Source organism: Lissotriton helveticus, chromosome 1_1 (genome assembly GCF_964261635.1).
Source record: "Lissotriton helveticus chromosome 1_1, aLisHel1.1, whole genome shotgun sequence".
Classification (NCBI taxonomy): Eukaryota; Metazoa; Chordata; class Amphibia; order Caudata; family Salamandridae; genus Lissotriton; species Lissotriton helveticus.
In genome coordinates, this window is record NC_136057.1 from 256,541,512 (window position 1) to 256,558,698 (window position 17,187).

At 44.5% G+C, this 17,187-nt stretch overlaps 1 protein-coding gene across 1 annotated transcript in view; it reads right to left on the reverse strand.

Annotated features, from left to right (window-relative positions):
• Nucleotides 1-3,104: 3,104 nt before the first annotated feature.
• The window catches only part of MRPL18 (mitochondrial ribosomal protein L18), a 58,348-nt gene continuing 44,265 nt past the window's right edge, over nucleotides 3,105-17,187 (reverse strand). Inside the window, exons 3-4 of the mRNA XM_078666015.1 lie at nucleotides 9,806-10,037; nucleotides 3,105-3,448 (exon numbers count right to left, since the gene is read on the reverse strand). Coding sequence (XP_078522141.1) covers nucleotides 3,377-3,448; nucleotides 9,806-10,037 — 304 coding nt within the window. The 3' untranslated portion in view covers nucleotides 3,105-3,376. The remainder of the gene's footprint in view (nucleotides 3,449-9,805; nucleotides 10,038-17,187) is intronic.

Consider the following 17,187-nt stretch of genomic DNA (forward strand, 5'->3'; position numbering starts at 1 on the left):
GAATTTCAACAGGGCACTATACTCTAAGGGACCCTATAAGACTCTGGCTGGACCCACTAAAATTGCTGTGCGAGTGTGGCGTGATGCGACTGCGGCTCTGGGATGGTGTGATAGATTGTCCCGTGCAACTCCGTTGTATGATTCAGATGATTTGGGCAATTTGTGGAGAACGAAAGGTTTCGATAAATGGGACATGATAGGTATAAGCAAGGTTGACGATCTTTGGTCCAAATGGAACGTTAAGACTTTTGAGGCGGTTAAGAATGAATATGAGCTTGACGACAAGGAATTCTTTCGGTATGTTCAGGTACGGCATGCCTTGTTGTCTGTCTTCCCCAAGGGGACGGAGGTCCCCGAGTCCTCGCCTCTAGAGGACCGTATCCTTGACGGCTACGTGCCTGGTAGCACAATTTCACTGATCTATAAAAAGCTCATTAACAGAGTTGACTTGCTTGTGCGCCTCAGGGCCTTATGGACTGCTGACGGGTTGGAGTTGGATGATGAGGACTGGCAAATGGCCGTGTCCTCTCCCAAGGAGGTGGCCATCCCTGCCCGCCTTCGGTTCGTCCAGCTCAAGATCCTTCATCGCGTGTATGTCACTGGTCCGCGTCGGGTACGAATGGGGTACTCTGTGGATGGTCTGTGTAAACGTGGGTGCGGTATGAGTGGTACCTTCCTCCATATACTGTGGGAATGCCCTGAGGTGGCTGCGTTTTGGTCCAGAGTACATACCACCATGGAAAGGGTCACGGGGCTTGCTCTTCTGCCTGAGGCCAGACGTTGTCTCCTTAATGTATGGGAACCGAATGATTATAACACGGCACAGATCTGTTGGGCAACCCTCTGTAACATGATCGCGAAAAGAGACATTGCGCAATTATGGGGTTCCCACAGACTGTCCACTATATCGGCGTGGAAGGAAAACATGAACTGGTGCATGTTCAGAGAAAAGACTGTGTACTTGTCACGGGGCAGACCTAAGAAATGGAACAGAATTTGGTCTCAATGGAATGCGTATCGTAGGAATGTATGTACTCCCCCTCAAGACTATACCCTTGACTTCCCTTTGTCTCCCTAGATGGCATTCCTGGTCCTTGCACTTTAACTAAATGTATAGCGCGGTTTCCTCGCTGCCCCCCCCCTCAACCCGGAATCGATGTCTGAAATAATGTATGCATATGATATGGAGTTGATTCCCGTCTCCTCATGTTTCCCGGAAATGATTATCTGCCTTGTGAAGTGTATTATGTTGTTTGTTGGTTTTCAATAAACTCTTAAAAAAAAAAAATGGAAAAAGAAAAGAAAAAAAAAATGGAAAAAAAAAGTGACAACAGCAATGAAGGGCAGCACAACAAATATCTAACTCCGCATTTCAAGGATAACTTCCGCCTGCAAAGTAATGCTCCAGGCACAAAACTTAGCATTTAGAAAGGCATGCGTCCCTTATTCACATACCTTTAAAGGATATGGTATGAATGAAAGTGATAAGCACCATTTAATAAGACAAACATAAAAATGCTTATGAAGGAATATAAAATCGATATTATATAATGTTGACCTAATGTATCCAATATATCAACATGCCACCTTAGGAAAACCCCTTGTAAATATGCTCGAACCATGCATACATTAAGAATCGGGGCTAGAGTGAACAAACGCCAATTTGGTGTTATTTCCTTGTATCTCTTTCGTTTGTAAGGAAAACACGTGACCTGCTACTGTGAAGAGAGTCCGAGAGGCCGGCGTGGGCTATGAACGGGCCATTGATTCTAACTGGAAACTCAAGGTCGCATCTGTCTTTCTTGTAGGATGAGCACATTCTTGCAGGCGCCATGCCTGTACTCCCGTGCCCCAGAACGAAAGGGAGGCACCTTTACTGACCTACCCCCGAAATAGTTTGAGCTGAGTTTCCAAGCAATCAATTGTACCTTATATGGGTTTTCCTGTTGGGCTCACAAGAAGTGGTACTTTTCCATGTACGGGGTTTTCATGAGATATGCTGGAAGTATATATGCACTGTTTTGAATGTAATCCAGCAGTCTCCTCTGCGCACCTTTGAGGGTGAAGACGACAGAGGCTCCCCTATATAGGGTACTTTGCAAAATAAACAATTGAACCGTCTCCATTGCCGACTGACTTATTCTTGGTAAATAAGGTATATGGGCTATTGGTAAGTATAGCTCTATGGTATATATCTTTAGTACTTCAGTTACTTAAAAAAACCACACCTCTGCTGGTTAATAAGCGGGGCAGGAATCTCATTAGAACCACACGCAGGCAGTGTTCCCGAAAAAATTATTGCAAATGGAAGTACAGGAGACTATAGTCGGGGCTTTAAGTGGGCTGGGTCTTTCCGGCTCTAAGACCCGTTAGTAATTAAAAATGGACATTGAAACGGGCCCCCATATTCTTGTCCTTAACTTTATTGGCAAAAAGCATTTAGATTTATGAACAATTCAGGTAAAAAACTTTAAAAGCAGTTTCATCTTCTATGCCGCAAAAGCCTGGAACAACCTGCCAGTGCATCTTAGGAATTCTACTGAGCACCTGTCCTTTAGGAAGGGGCTGAATACGTGGCTGTTTTCTGAATAAGCCGCCGCACCTATGGAAACCAGTTAGATAGTGCTTAGTGCCAGGACAACTTTGGGTATAAGTGCGCTTTAAAAGCTTTAATAACATAACATAACGTATATCAGAGATTTAGTTCCTGTTTATATTTCACGTTTTACTCAATCTTGCACCAAAACACTGGGCACACGATTGAGAAAACAAAAATGTAGTTAGCGTATTTAAGCCAAAGCATTAAATGCATAGGCCACAACCCTTTGAGAGACCGCCCTCCAACACTTTTTGAAACCCACTTGAAGCCCTGCAAAGTGAAACACTGTGTAGTGCTACACTGAGGTATATCTTGGTGGGATCCATTGTAGATGTCAGAGTGTTACAGTATAGGTTTTAATGAGGCAAGGAGGATAGTCCGGAAGCACACAGCAAACATTCAGCTGCAGTACTAGGTCGCAAACCAAGATTGTCAAATACACACAAACGTGCACCTGACATGACCAGCCCACCTTGAGAAATCATGTTAACACACGAGCCAAAGATGTTCTATTTTTTTCCTTTTTATAGAAAACAATTAGCACAGAGAAGTCCTGAATCGACTTTAGTGATATGCTTTGGACAGAGAGTAGTTTTATTGTTCTTTCCAAAGCAAATATTTCTACTACCCGAGCTCTTTAATGCACAAAGGTCGAATTAGCAGGCATTCGCTCCATCTTCCAAGGGTTTATGTTCATACTGTCGTTTGTTGATGGAAAACGTTTGCCAAATAATGTCCCCACTAAAGAGTCATTGTTTCTACTCCCCACAGGCGGTGTCATGAGTGTATTCGTCGTGGCTCACTGAGGACAATACCACCTTCTTTCATGGCGTTGCGGAAGCGCTGGACCTGCAAGATGCACCAGCCAAACAGAACAGAAAGCACAATGTTAGAAACCTGCTTTTTAAGGAAAACATTATAATACTGAAAAGACAAAGATGGCAAATAATGGAAGGGCAGCAGAGCCAGTAAACAGGTAAAGCATGTCTGGGGGAATGGTTTCGGTTCTAGAATAAAAGCAATGAGCCCTGTATGTGTGCAGTTTTGTGCAATAGCTAAGATGTGGACATCATAATGAGAACATGTTTTTTCATGGCAGATCACGAGAGCACTGGTAGGGAGGTATGAGGGGATCCATAGCTCTAGGTCTAGTGCTTCACAGGAGGTTAGATTCGGCACGGGGTATCAACCTGCCAGACCAGGGCCTCTCTGGCAATTCATTTTGGATTGTTCTTTTGGAGTGGGACCAGGTTAGATTCCATGCCTGGTGTCTGTCAAGTGTGGGTTTTTGGGCAAAAATGATGGAGTGGAATGCAGTCCCAAGTAATGGCCGGTGGGCTTAACCTAATTCACGCGTTCCACCAATCAATATGAAGATGTACATGCAGACGTGGGTCCCCAGTATGAAGAGACACATGCAGACGTGGGTCCCCAATATAAAGAGGTACATGCAGGCGTGGGTCCCCAATAAAAATAGGTACCTGCAGACATGGGTCCCCAATATGAAGAGGTACACACCCAGACGTGGGTCCCCAATATGAAGAGGTACACCCAGAAGTGGGTCCCCAATATTAACAAGTACACCCATACGTGAGTCCCCAATATGAAGAGGTACACCCAGACGTGGGTTCCCAATATGAAGAGGTACACCCGGACGTGGGTCTCCAATATGAAGAAGTACACCCAGACGTGGGTCCTCCGCTAGCTTTGCCACATGACACCGTTATATTTTGGTCTTCTCCTTCCCTGCTCCTCAGCCTGTATGTGTGATGTCCTCAGAATGTTAGTGTATGCATGGTTTGAATGTGTGGCCAGTTTGAGTGAGTGGGGCTGAGAAGCTGGATGCTGCTCCCAGTGGGGCCTTCTTTACCATCTTACTTGTGATGAATAAACCTACTTAATTACATCTACGGCTACTGGATAGCTTACCTACCAGAGTACTTTCTTCAATGTAACAGTGGCAATGATTGGAACTAAAGAACCACGCGTGAAAAATTTGAGAAACCTATGAAACTGCAGAGAAGCCAGCTGAGCCTGAAGAGCTAACCAACGCCTTGGATGCCCCACCGGTGTCTTTTACAACAGACAACCTACAGTAATATATTTTGTGCGTTGATTTTCATGTGGTTTGAAATCTGCCAGACTACTGTGAGCCTACATGCTTTAAGATCAGAAGATTTGTAACATCTAATGTTTGAAATCTACCTACCTACAGAGGTATGTTTTGGGCGTTGGACATTGCGTGGCTGGTATGTCTGGAAACCTAAAGACAAAAAACCAAAAAGGTGGTGGAGGGTCCGAGGGGAAATATTTTTATAGACCAACTAGTACCTAGTCCCCCAACTTAACAATAAAACACACGAGAGGTACTACAGGTCTGAAAACAGAGAGATAGCTGGAACCTAATAGTGTCCCATTTTATGCCCAGACCACAAAGTTGATCCAGAGAGATAACATTGTTATACCCAAGAAAGTGAGAGAAAGAGAAGATACAGAGTCTGAGGAAAAAGTACCCATCAGCCCACTCATAAGTGGAATCTCGTCATCTGGGTATGTTTGTGTTGGAGAATGGTGTCCTGTAGGCTCTTCCTCAGAAAAGAATTTCGAGGTTGCCTAATGTCGGACCCAATGATCAAACATTCAACCAACAGATGGCAGTGTATGAGCGGGAGGGGCTAGAAGTTGCAGTGCTCAAAAGAAGAAAAGGAAGGAAAATGATCCACGTGATTTAAAAATACCTACATTGATGTCATAAGAAGCTTTATTAGGTCTGACCATCAAAGTGGTATGGTTAAAAAGCAGTATAATGATAGCATGCAAGGAATTGCTACCCACCAGATATGTTATTCGGTCAACAGGCCTCCCCCTCGGCTCAGTTCTTACCCCGAGGCAACGACGGAGAGTGCGTGGCCTCCTTCTATCCTGAGCAGTGGCCAGGTGAGGTGAGGTTCTCTCTCCCTCCAATTAGGGAGAAGATACACCAATTTTTTCATTTGGAAAGCGGGTGTAGATCACATATCACATCACTGAAAGTAAGTGTTGCAGTAGCACCTTAGAGGTCCTGACGAAAGCCGTTTCTAGGCTGAAACATGTTGACTGTATCTTCTCTTTCTCTCACTTTCTTGGGTATAACAATGTTATCTCTCTGGATCAACTTTGTGGTCTGGGCATAAAATGGGACACTATTAGGTTCCAGCTATCTCTCTGTTTTCAGACCTGTAGTACCTCTCGTGTGTTTTATTGTTATGTCTGGAAACCTGCCATACCCAGCTCTAAAGCTAGTCCTGTGATAATTGTTGTATATGTCGGGGAAAAGATCGAGCCCTAGTGTCATAATTCACACCTTAATTGCTACCATCGGGTCCCAGTTTTAAGTGACCAAGTTGTGTGTTGTAGGGAGCAAAGATCGAGCCCCGATGAAAAATAATGATGTTTTGGCATAGAGGTTTTGGGTGATGGATGCTTTCAACTCTTCTGCAATTTGTGTGAGTTGGCGACTTTGAGCAATGATTGAAGAAACTGGGAATTTCAAATGCGGTATCAGGGGTCAACATCGAGCCCCAGAGTAAAGTGCTGACAACTGGGATTTTGAGAAGTTTTGACCAACATCGAGCCCCAAAGTAAAGTGCTGACAACTGGGATTGTAAAAAGTTTTAACCCTGCACACTATTCCCATTTCGCGGTAAAGGTTGTGTGACAGTTCGTACAGAGTTTTGCCTACCCTGTTCTCCAACAGTCGTTTTATTCAGCTGGAGACCTGCTTCTTTGCCAGCTGTGTGTTGAATGAGGACGCAACAGAATCTTACCACGATATAGGTGATTCTGTAGAACGCGTTGTCAGTTATGGGCACACCTCTCCTCAGGTCACAACATCATCACGAAGCGTCAAGTCTACGCATTGTTGATGCGCTCGTACATGCATCATTTTGAAGATCCGGGAGTTCTTCAGATGTCCACACGAGTCACGGCAGCGTCAAAAAGCGTCGTGGTTACGCATGACTGAGCGCTTAAGCCTGTTTCGTTGTTTGATTGCCCGCTTTCCTTTCACGCAGGACTATCTTCTTCTCACGAGCTGCAAATCTCAATGGATGTCATGACGACTTTTCTCCTACTTACAGTACTCGTGTCTCCTGGGTGTTCTGTACTATGTCTGGTGACTGATAAGATTTTTGCGACATTTCTGCAGTAAGACTTTCCATCCCTTATTAAAATACGTTATTTATGGTTCCATTTTCTGAAACATCTGGACCCTTGATTGAGGAATATGTAAAACCTTCCTGAGAGGTTTTTTTTCGTATTGGTTGTCAATTCTTTTTTACTGTGTTTGAGCGCCATCTATTGGGCATACCGTGTATCTATTCTTGCACGTCAAGTTTCAATGTTGTAGTCTGCATTTTACATTGCAGGGAATGCTTTTCTGAATGGCACATTTGTGCTAGTGTGTTGTGTTGTTCATATAGAGCCTTCATCTTGTGTTTGAAACCACTAGTGTATCGGAATCTTCCAGTGCTCTGCTTTTTTCTAGTCTTATTTCTCACAAAGTGTGGGTCTTTATTCTCAAGTCAAAGCACTGTTATCTCATTTTTGAAACTTGCCTTTTGTACAGAACTTGTTCCTACGACTTGCATTGAAAGTGTTGTCTCATAACAAGCTTTTGCATCATATTCTCTATGATAACATCTCGCTATTTACGCTGTGCTTATCTTGCTGCCATTTGTGCCACTTATGTCTTATTTTATGTCAACTTTGCACATTTTTTTTTCTCCATATAATACTTAGTGGAATGTATGTGTGCACCATGCTTGTGTTTTACCTCGGCGTGTGTTTTTTGGTGCGTTTCGCCGAGTCATGTACCCCGTGCGCTGGGGAGTCATGTACCCTGTGCTGGGGGTTGCAACTTGAGTACATTAAGTTGGGGAGTCATGTACCCCGTGCACTGGGAGTCATGTACCTTGTGTTGTGTGTTTTACTTTAGTGTGTGTTTCGGGGAGTCATGTACCCAGTGCGCTGGGTGTCACGTACCCTTTGCAGTGTGTTTTGCCTTGGTATGCGTTTGAAAAGTCATTTAACTTGCGTGTTTTAGGGAGTCATATACCCCTTGCCGTGTGTTCTACCCTGGTGTGTGTTCTAAGGAGTCTTATACCCCGTTTTGTGGACTGAGTTGTGTGGGTGTGTTCCTTAGCTGAGAACTGCTGCGTTCCTGCTTTTGTTATTCTTTGGGGCGCCATTTTTTTTATTTTTTAGCATTGGTTCCCTGTATATTGCTTTTCGTGCTAGTCTGGCCAACTGACATGATTTGTGCTATTTAGGGTTTGGTTTGTGTTGAGGTATGGGGGTTATGTGAGGTTGAATTGTCAGATTGAATTGTCATGTGATGTTTCTGCATTGGTTATGGTCAGGTTGAATTGTCATGTGATTTTTTTTCATTGTTTTCGTGCGAGGTAATATTATGCCTCTTTTCTTGTTGTGTGTGAGATGTTATGTTTCACCTTACTTTTATATTTAGTGCGAGTGGTGTTGCCGTTATTTGGGTGTGGTGCTATTAAAGATTCCATTTTAACTTATTCTCCACTGTTTGAATTCCTATATTATGGTATATTGCTATTCCATAATTTTTATTTGTAGTCATTCATTCATGTTTAACTGCTTATTTGAAATCCTGATCTTGTCATCGTCGGGGCATGCAGTATTTATTTTCTCTTGCATTCTTTTGTTTTCATTGTTTTAAAGGACGGAGATGTATTATATTCTGGTCTTCTCCTTCCCTGCTGCTCAGTCTGTACTGGTGATGTCATCAGAAGGTTTGTGTATGCATGGTTTGAATGTGTTGTCAGTTTGAGTGAGTGGGGTTGAGCAGCTGGATGCTGCTCCCGGTGGGGCCTTCTTTACCATCTTACTTGTGATGAATAAACTTACTTAATTACACCTACGGCTACTGGATTGCTTACCTGCCAGTGTACTTTCTTTAATGTAACTGACACGAGCTGGGTCTCTTGCACCTCCAGAGGAGGCCCAACAGGCAGGAGCCAGTTTGGGGCTGCTTCTTTTTCCATGTAGAAGGGACCGTAAGTGCAGTATGGGCTGGACGTACTTATTGGAGCACGACTAAACTGCATTTGCCAGTGGCTGGTCTTCATCAGGAGCAGCAAGACAGGAATGCGGTCTATTGGCTGACCGAGGCAGAGATCAATTTAATCATGGTACCTATATTTTTGTTTTTTACTGTGATCGGTACAGACCAGAACTCTCACACTTGTTGAGAATGAGGCAGCAGGAATCCTTGCACGTTCGACATACAACTGGGAGCATTGAGGGGGCCTTAGGATGCACAAGTCCCCGGGAGCACATCTGAAGTAAGGCTGTTTAAGCAGCTCCGACCCCCTTCATTGAAGAGATCACAGCAGTAATCTACAGAGTTCCGCTAAAAGTCTTTCCAAAAACTAGATGTTCTATCGGGACATTACAGATTTAATAACCAAGAGTATCCATAAGAGGTATACATACTACTCTGTGTGAAAGAAATGTTCTGGGAGTGTAACAGTGCCCAGATTCCAAAGAAAAGATATCATTTTAGCACACTGACCAACTATGGCAAAGCTATTCACACCTACATCTAAAGCAAGGGGGGAACTTGGCAGACACTGGTAGGAGCATAAGCTTCAGAGAAACTGACCCAGCAGGATTAACATTCAGAAGGCTTTTGCTTGTAGTTAAAGCAGGCACCAGAGAGAGCAAAGAAAATGTAGCAACATCAGCAGATAGTAAAGGCAGTTAGGATCTGCCAGACCAAGACGCACTGACAGTGTGGGGCTGGTGGTGTTTGTATGTGCAAGTGTATTCAACAGCAGCAGCTTGAGGGTGTTTAAAGTGCTACCACCAGAAGACTAGTCGAGGGGGCTGCACCAGAAGACTAGTCGAGGGGGCTGCACAGGTGCACGTGCAGTGCAGAATGTGGGGTTCCAAGAACTCCCAGAGTAGAGGCTGAAAAACACTGGAAGAGCTTTCCCGCCATTACTCCCGCACTAATAGTTGGGAGGGAATAAAATAAAGGGCACATGTTAGCGCGAGGCGAGTTAGCAGAGCGGTGTTCTAAACTTGACAGAGAACTATACACTCCAAGAAAAGATGAAGGCTTGCAATCTGTAGCACAGAAGTCGGGGAAACATACAATCATCAGAAGACAGCTAACAAACTGCCAGTACTTGCCGACTCGGCCTGGAACTCCCAAGGAATGGCCTGGTAGACCATGTAACTGATCCCAGCTTCCAGGCAGCGCTGGGCCAGCACTCTGCCGATGTTCTCGCATGCAGAGACGTCTCGGCAGCTGTAGAGGTGACGCTTGATGGCCCACTCCCGGGTGGAGGCGGACACCACAACACTGCCGTTGCTGTGCTCCACGTAGCCCGTCACATGGTTCTGCGACCGCTGCAAGCATAACCTGGAAGAACAGAAGAGGTAGAGGAGCTAAGTTCTGGCATCAATATCATGGTGTTTGCTCTTTGTCCGAATGAAAAAAAGACACAGCTAAATGAGACTGCACACTGGTAATCACAGCACTCAAACAGACAAAGAGCTTTCCTACGCGGTAACCAGAGAATGTATAACAATGTGCTGTGCCTAAGCAGTGATTAGACAAAAATCCTGCTCCATGGACCCGTCAATCTAAAACTGAGTCCCTCTAATTTCACAATCTAAATGGGCACCACCCCAATCCGGTGGAAAAAGTACTCAATCTGGGAATCTTTTTTTGCAGTGGTCTATTTACAACCCCATAAACAGTTCCAAAAAAAATATGCAGTTTCCAAAACAGCAAACAGCATCCCTTCACTTACATCTGCTGATGCTCCCACACTTGCAGGATTTCTCCCTGTTGATTGCTCTCGGCCATGTTCTGTTTGAATTACTGGGTTATTTCAACAGCTTATACGTTTCTAAAAGTTAACAGAGTCCAATACTATGTAGCTTCCCTAATATGTTGGTTGAAACACAATAACATCAATCCCGCCCTGAACAGCCTCCACCGGATTTCATTAAAACAAAAGCAACGTTCAAAACACTTTGCATTCTGCATAACGCACAACATGGCCGCTCTCCTTACTTTTGTTAATATTGAAAAGGTTGGCGTTGAGGTGCGCAATGATTGTGTAAGAAAGAAATCGCATCACTATTGTCAAATTCACCCAACATGACCTCTCCATCATTCCAGACTCAGAAATACATTGTCATTTATGCTCGGCGACCTAGGCCGGAAGTACGCATCCAGCCGACAAACGCGCTAACAGGAAACTCAGATTACATACAAATTAGACCCCAATAAAGCACACATGGCCAGAGGGGTGCACAAGTTCCCAAAACACTATAGAGTCAGATGCCACAGGCAGTCAGGAATACTCAGCCAATCAGAACACCGAACACACAGTAATCATGCACTCATGCCAGACACGTGTATAAGTTACCTACTGGTCATTGTTGTGTCCACGTAAGGTCCAAGCCCACCTCCATTTTTTATCAGGTAGGATTATTTTGGACTCCAAGACTAGGCCCATATTCTTTTACCAAAAAAGTGTCATCCATGCTACAAAGAATTCTGCTCACGTCAATATTTGCCTGTGTCCACCAAAGGACCACACTGTTCACCATCACACAGTCAATACACACCTTTGGATGCTCCCTCGTGAAACAAAAAACGGTCAGTTAAAATGCGAACTACAACTTTTAAGACATCAAAGGACACAAGGTTGAGACTACAAACTTTGAATCTGTATTGAATACATTTGGATGCTGCTTACTTAAAAGAGCAAAAAGAACAATTGATGGCCAGAATGCAGAACAATGTCATAAATTCACCCCAGTACAGATATCTGGGACTAAATCCATCGTTTTTTTGCTCCCTGTGCCATTCCAGTTTGACCCCAACCATATGCAAATCAGTCTTGACCCTATGTCTAATGGAAACAGCCCAGCCCTTACTGCCAGGCCAGGTCTTCCCTCCACTGGAAAAAAGCATCCTAAGACTGGTTTCGGGGTTTCACCTCTCATCAGCCAGGATAGCTTGACTCCAGTGGGTCCCTTGCTCACTTTGCCACTGGATTCAAGGTAGCCTAGCTGAAGAGGTTGGTGGTACTCCGAAACCCATCCTATGATGTTTGTTTTTAGTCCAGGGAAGACTTAGCTTGGCAGTTCGGGCTGGCCTGTTCCCATGAGGCACAGGGTCAAGACTGATTTGCATATAGCTGGGTCTGAACTGGGGAGGAGAAGTGAGCTAAAAACGATGATGGATTAAACCCAGATCAGTGACTGGGGTGAGTGCTTGAAAAGATTCAGCGCTCCGTCCATCATCTCCTTGAGTTTGTTTTGTTCGCCCTAAGTTGGCAGGGTAAGCCCAGATGTGGGTCGCTTGCTCACTTTGCCACTGGATTCAAGCTAGCCAGGCTAATGAGGGGTTTTACTCTGAAAACGGTACCAGGATGCTTATTTCCGATCCAGGGAAGACCTAGCTTGCAGTTTGGGCTGGACTGTTCCCATGAGAGACAGGGTCAAGACTGATTTGCATATAGCTGGGTCTTAACTGGGGAAGAGACGTGAGCTAAAGAACCATGATGGATTCAACCCAGATCTGTGACTCAGTGTCAGTGTCTAAAACGTTTCCGCACTCTGTCCTTCATCTCCTTGTGTTTGCTGACTTACAGAAAGCAATTTTACCATGCTCGTGACTAAAGTGCATCACTTCCATAATTATTTTAATGTCATGTTGTTTACCATTAATGGTTGTGAAAATTATTTTTTATCTAGTCTACTGAAGCAGTATTAACCACTTAACTAGTCTGCCCCCCCTCCATGAATCACTAGTGGAAGCCGGGGATCCCAGCCTATGCAATTTCTACAAAGTGAATCTTAACAAAATACACAAATAATACAGACGAATGGATCAAATATACAAACTATCAAATATTTCAGGGTAAAAAAATTCAATTTTTAATGGAAATTTGGAGCTTTTCAAAATCTAGCATATCATATTTTCTTTTTTTGCTCCTTGTGCATCCTTTTTGATGACAAAAAAAGCAAGCATTGACAGCCAATATGCCAGACCTCCAAGCATGGCTAATACTGGTTTCACATACACCACTCTTAAACCTGTGCTTACACTGGCCACAGCTGTATTTGTGCAACAGCATTTTTTAAAGAGAATATATTTAATTCACAATTTCTTCAAGGTAGTGGTGCAGATATTGTAGATTGGAAGTTGTTGGTTACTGTTCCTGTGATGTGCTGCCTGCGGCCTAAGTACTAATACAGAAAAATGTCTGCACTTTGGAACTTGTAAATGCATAAAAATAGAAGCAGAGCAGTGCCTTGCCCGAGGACAAACGTTCATGATAGGGTCATGTCTCTCAAGTTTGGTCTGCACTTATATAAATATATGAACGTAATAAGTCAGACTCTGATGTAGTCAAGTACCAGCCCTTCTATTTCAGAATTAGGCACACATGCAAATTGCCCACCTGTAGCCCCTGGCTAATGGGCAGCTGTGTGATTCTGCAGCCCCCACAGATCACAGGAGAGGAAAACCGTGGATCTTTATTCATCAACAAACCATGGAGGAGATGAAGATCTATGGGTTTTCTCCATAGCGTTGGGGGTTTTGTCTCCAAGGTGCTTTCGAAAGCAGAGCACACTCTTCCCAAGAAACAACAATATTTCAGAATTAAAGGGTTTTTTGAGGAATAAAAAAAACTATATAGTCACTTATTTGAAACTCATCTGCTATAATTAAAACTTCCTCCCCAAGAGTCCGCCACCCAGATATTTTCTAAGGCATAGGACTATCCGCTGCACTATTAAGCACGGCTTGCTTGCAATAAGGGAGTTGGAACAACACCATCTACATGAAGAGAAGCTGTTGCCTGCTATCCAGGGAACACAGATGAGAGTGCCAGAGATCTGAAGCCAGCAGCAGCATGTCGGGAACTGCCATGCCTCGCCCAAAAAAGAAAATAAATGTTTGTTTTTATTGCACAATTGTTGTGAAATGCACTTACGAACACGGAACAAATCATCTCAAAATGAAAACAGCGATTGCATAATGAAAATTGGCAGACACCTCTGCTGGAATTCAAAAATGCAATCACACAACATTGCAAGCCACTGCCACTTTCTTTAAAGTGGCCGCTACACTACTATGTGAAGACAGCTGCCGCTTGCTAGCTAGATAATAAAGGAACTCAATCTGAAGTAGGCACCCAGTAGCGTGCGTGTCGGGGGCTGCAAAGCCTCACACCAGAAAAACAAATACATCCGCAAAGGTAAAAATATCTAAAAAGTAAAAATACAAAAGTTGAGTCTTTTGTCTCACCAGCCCTGCCGAGCAAGTACACTACTTTGCAGGCAAATATGAAGATGTACGGATTAAGAATGCTGCCGCTGGAGGAGCTATGCCAGCAACCAAGATGGCCGCGTAAGCTCCCGGCTCCGCCGACCTCCGCCAGCAGCTCGTATATCCTGTTCTCAATCCTGAATTCGCACCACTCTCCCGGGTTTGTGAAGTATTCCTGTTTCTAAAGGTGTAATCCCGAGCTTTTTATCTTGTCGGATGCCAAAGTTACGCCGTGTTCCCATTCTCGGCCTAACATCGTGTGCAAGCCGGGGCCTCGATTTCTAGCCTATCCGGGTTGGAGTTGATCAACAACGGCCGCTGGACCTGGACTGAGCCCGGTCCGCCGGAATGCATCGTGAACTGCTTGTTTGATACGGACATTGTGAGCGGTCTACACCGTGGAGACAACAGCGTACCGCACCGGTTGCCATGTTCGGAGGTCCGACGCCCGGAGACCCTGCCCCTTCCCGGGGTTGACGGGCCGGGGCCCTCGCTGCCGGCGAAGGTGTCGATTTGGCACGACGGAGAGCGCCCATTATTGTCATCGGATTTGCGTGGCCTGTTACCCCGTAGAAGCCGGCCTCCGGGGTTCGAATCCTGCTCTGCCTTTTCGTGAGAGGAGATGGGGCGGACGGAAAGTACGCCATCGCTACAGGCCGTCATGGCCGCCATTGAGGCGCTCCATTCACAATCCACCGCTGTATTCCGGACACTGATCGTGCAAGTGGACGGTATCTTGGGACCGGCACACGACTCTCCGTTTAGTCCTACTACATCTGTGGTACCAGCGGTGCAACGTACGCCTGAGACCGAGGTCCCCGGGCAAAACCTGGATTCACTGTGCTTTGTCGGCCCCCAATTCACACTCAGCGAGCCCGTGATTGTCGCTATCGTTCCCTGCTCGATCCTGTTGCCGCCTCGTACAGATATGGACAGTCTTCTGTGCTGTAACGAGTTCCAAAGTGACTGTTGGGGAGATTTGCTATTTCTGGACACATTCCCTCACTCGTTATGTGGCTATCGAGACCCTCTATCCTTTTGTCGATCCTGCAACACTGATGTGGACTTTACTGAACATTCTGCCTTTTCCTTTGTGATGGTGGTTCGAGTGAAAGAGACTCTCCCGAAATACCGTACTGGTCAGGGTTGACCTTGAGGGCTTGGACTTGATAATATGGCTTCACTCAATGCCGGGATTGTCACATGTTATGTGCTGGGAGTTGGGTGGTGCTTTGTTATACTTCCACAATTGGTTTGTATATTTTGCTAAATGTTGGTTCGATTATATCTTGGGGTGGTCACTGCTGGCGGGGGGGTATGGGAGACCGGGGGTGTGTTTGCTTTTACGACATTCCCTCCTCCATCTTTTCCCTTCCTTGGGGTTAGTTTAGTGGGCGACAGGCACGCTGCTAGTGGGTTAGGTCATAGCCATCCGCAGGGGTGCCGGGTGGGGGGTGGAGGGGGGCAGGGGGGTTGTTATTTTTACTTTCTTTTGTTCTATGACCTTTCTATTTCCCTTTTCCCTTCTTCACAAGAAATGTGGCGTATTCTCCTGATCTTTATACATCATATTCGGGTATCGAGTGTCTGGTCTTCATATCCTGTATTCTGGGTGGGCGGGATTCTGCGATGTTTGCTTAGGTTAACGGTAGCGTATTGTTTTACCTCTGCCCTACACTGCCATTGACGTCTTTCAGATGCTTGTATTCGATGTGTATTTCCTCAATTGTTTTGCCCGTCCACCATTATGGTATGTTCTTCCGAATGGTGCCCGATATGTATATTTTTACTCGTGTTATAATTAATAAAAATATATATAAAAAAAAAAAAGAATGCTGCCGCCAACCACGAGAAAAGCCAATGGCTACAGCAGGCTACCGTATGATGTGGGCTGTGGTGGGTGAAAGAAAAAGTTGAATGACAGCTGAGGAGACCAATGCAGAAGCCAGCTCACCAAAAGCATGCGCAAGCATGTGTGTTAAGTTATCTACTGGCGCATGCCAGTAGGTAGTTCTAGTTAGGACCTAGTTTCCATAGGAAAAGGGTTTTTTAATTTGCCTATATCGTTGGCGCTGGTTGACAAATCTTAACAAAATTATCCAAAAAAGGTATTGGGGTGATCAGTTAGGCAGAGACCGAGAAAAAGGGGGTAGGTTAAGAAAAGTGAGTTTCCCATTTTAACTCCCAAAGACATTTTAAGACACGACTACAGCCCAAACCGCTGAAAAGAATGACACCAACTTTTGCAGAAAGGTAGGTCTTGGCTCAGAAAGCCACCCTTTTGTTATTTGGTGTACATCTATAAAGTATCTCTATTGAGATATTAAAAGAAAAACAAAATTGTACATTTAGAGGCACGAACCCTTCGCAAATCCTCCCGATATCATGCAGAGATTCGATTGGCTGTCATTTTAGAACTTAGAGTCCATAAAGAGAAGAGGGCAGGGTAGGAATACCTCCTAGGCCAGGTGCTGTCAGGGTAAAAAAGTATACATATTTGTTTTCATTTTCATGACGAAAAGCACAATAGACTTACAAATTCGAGGCATGAATTTTCCCTTTATCCCTGGGTGGGCCAGGACTTGGGACATGACTATTTCATTTAAAAAAAAAAAAAAAAAAAGAAGAAGAAGAGGTCGTGCACTGGGCCCCCTTCCCTCCTATGACTCATTTTAGCCTCAAGGACCACAACCTCGCCGGGTTTCATTTAAATTTCCGCATAAATCCCGTCCCTGGGGGCCACCACCTCCCCGAGTGCAGACTCCTCCTATCTCCTGAGGTGCCCAACCTCGGAAGATAGCTGTTTGCTTTCGCTTAGCGGGAGCTGTCAAAGCAAGAGCAAACAGTAACTCCACTCCCACAAAGCAGGAGTTGTCAAACTGCTCCCGCTGGATGTATGACGTTAAAACACATGTATTTACAACGAAGGCCATTACAACGCAACTTTTACCCCGCAGGTGCCATTACAACGCATTCCATTACAACGCATGGCATTACAACATAGGTGCTTTTACAACGCATACCATTACAATGTAAGTATAGGTAAGTATTGATTTTTTTTCATATTAATTTAATTTTAATTAAATTTCAAAAATTATTCAATAATTAATTGTAATTAATTTTTAATTTGTAAATATGTTATATAATTAATAATTTTAACACCAGGGGGGTGTAATAGTAGGGTAAGTGCTGGATAGTGTAGGGGTAAAAATTA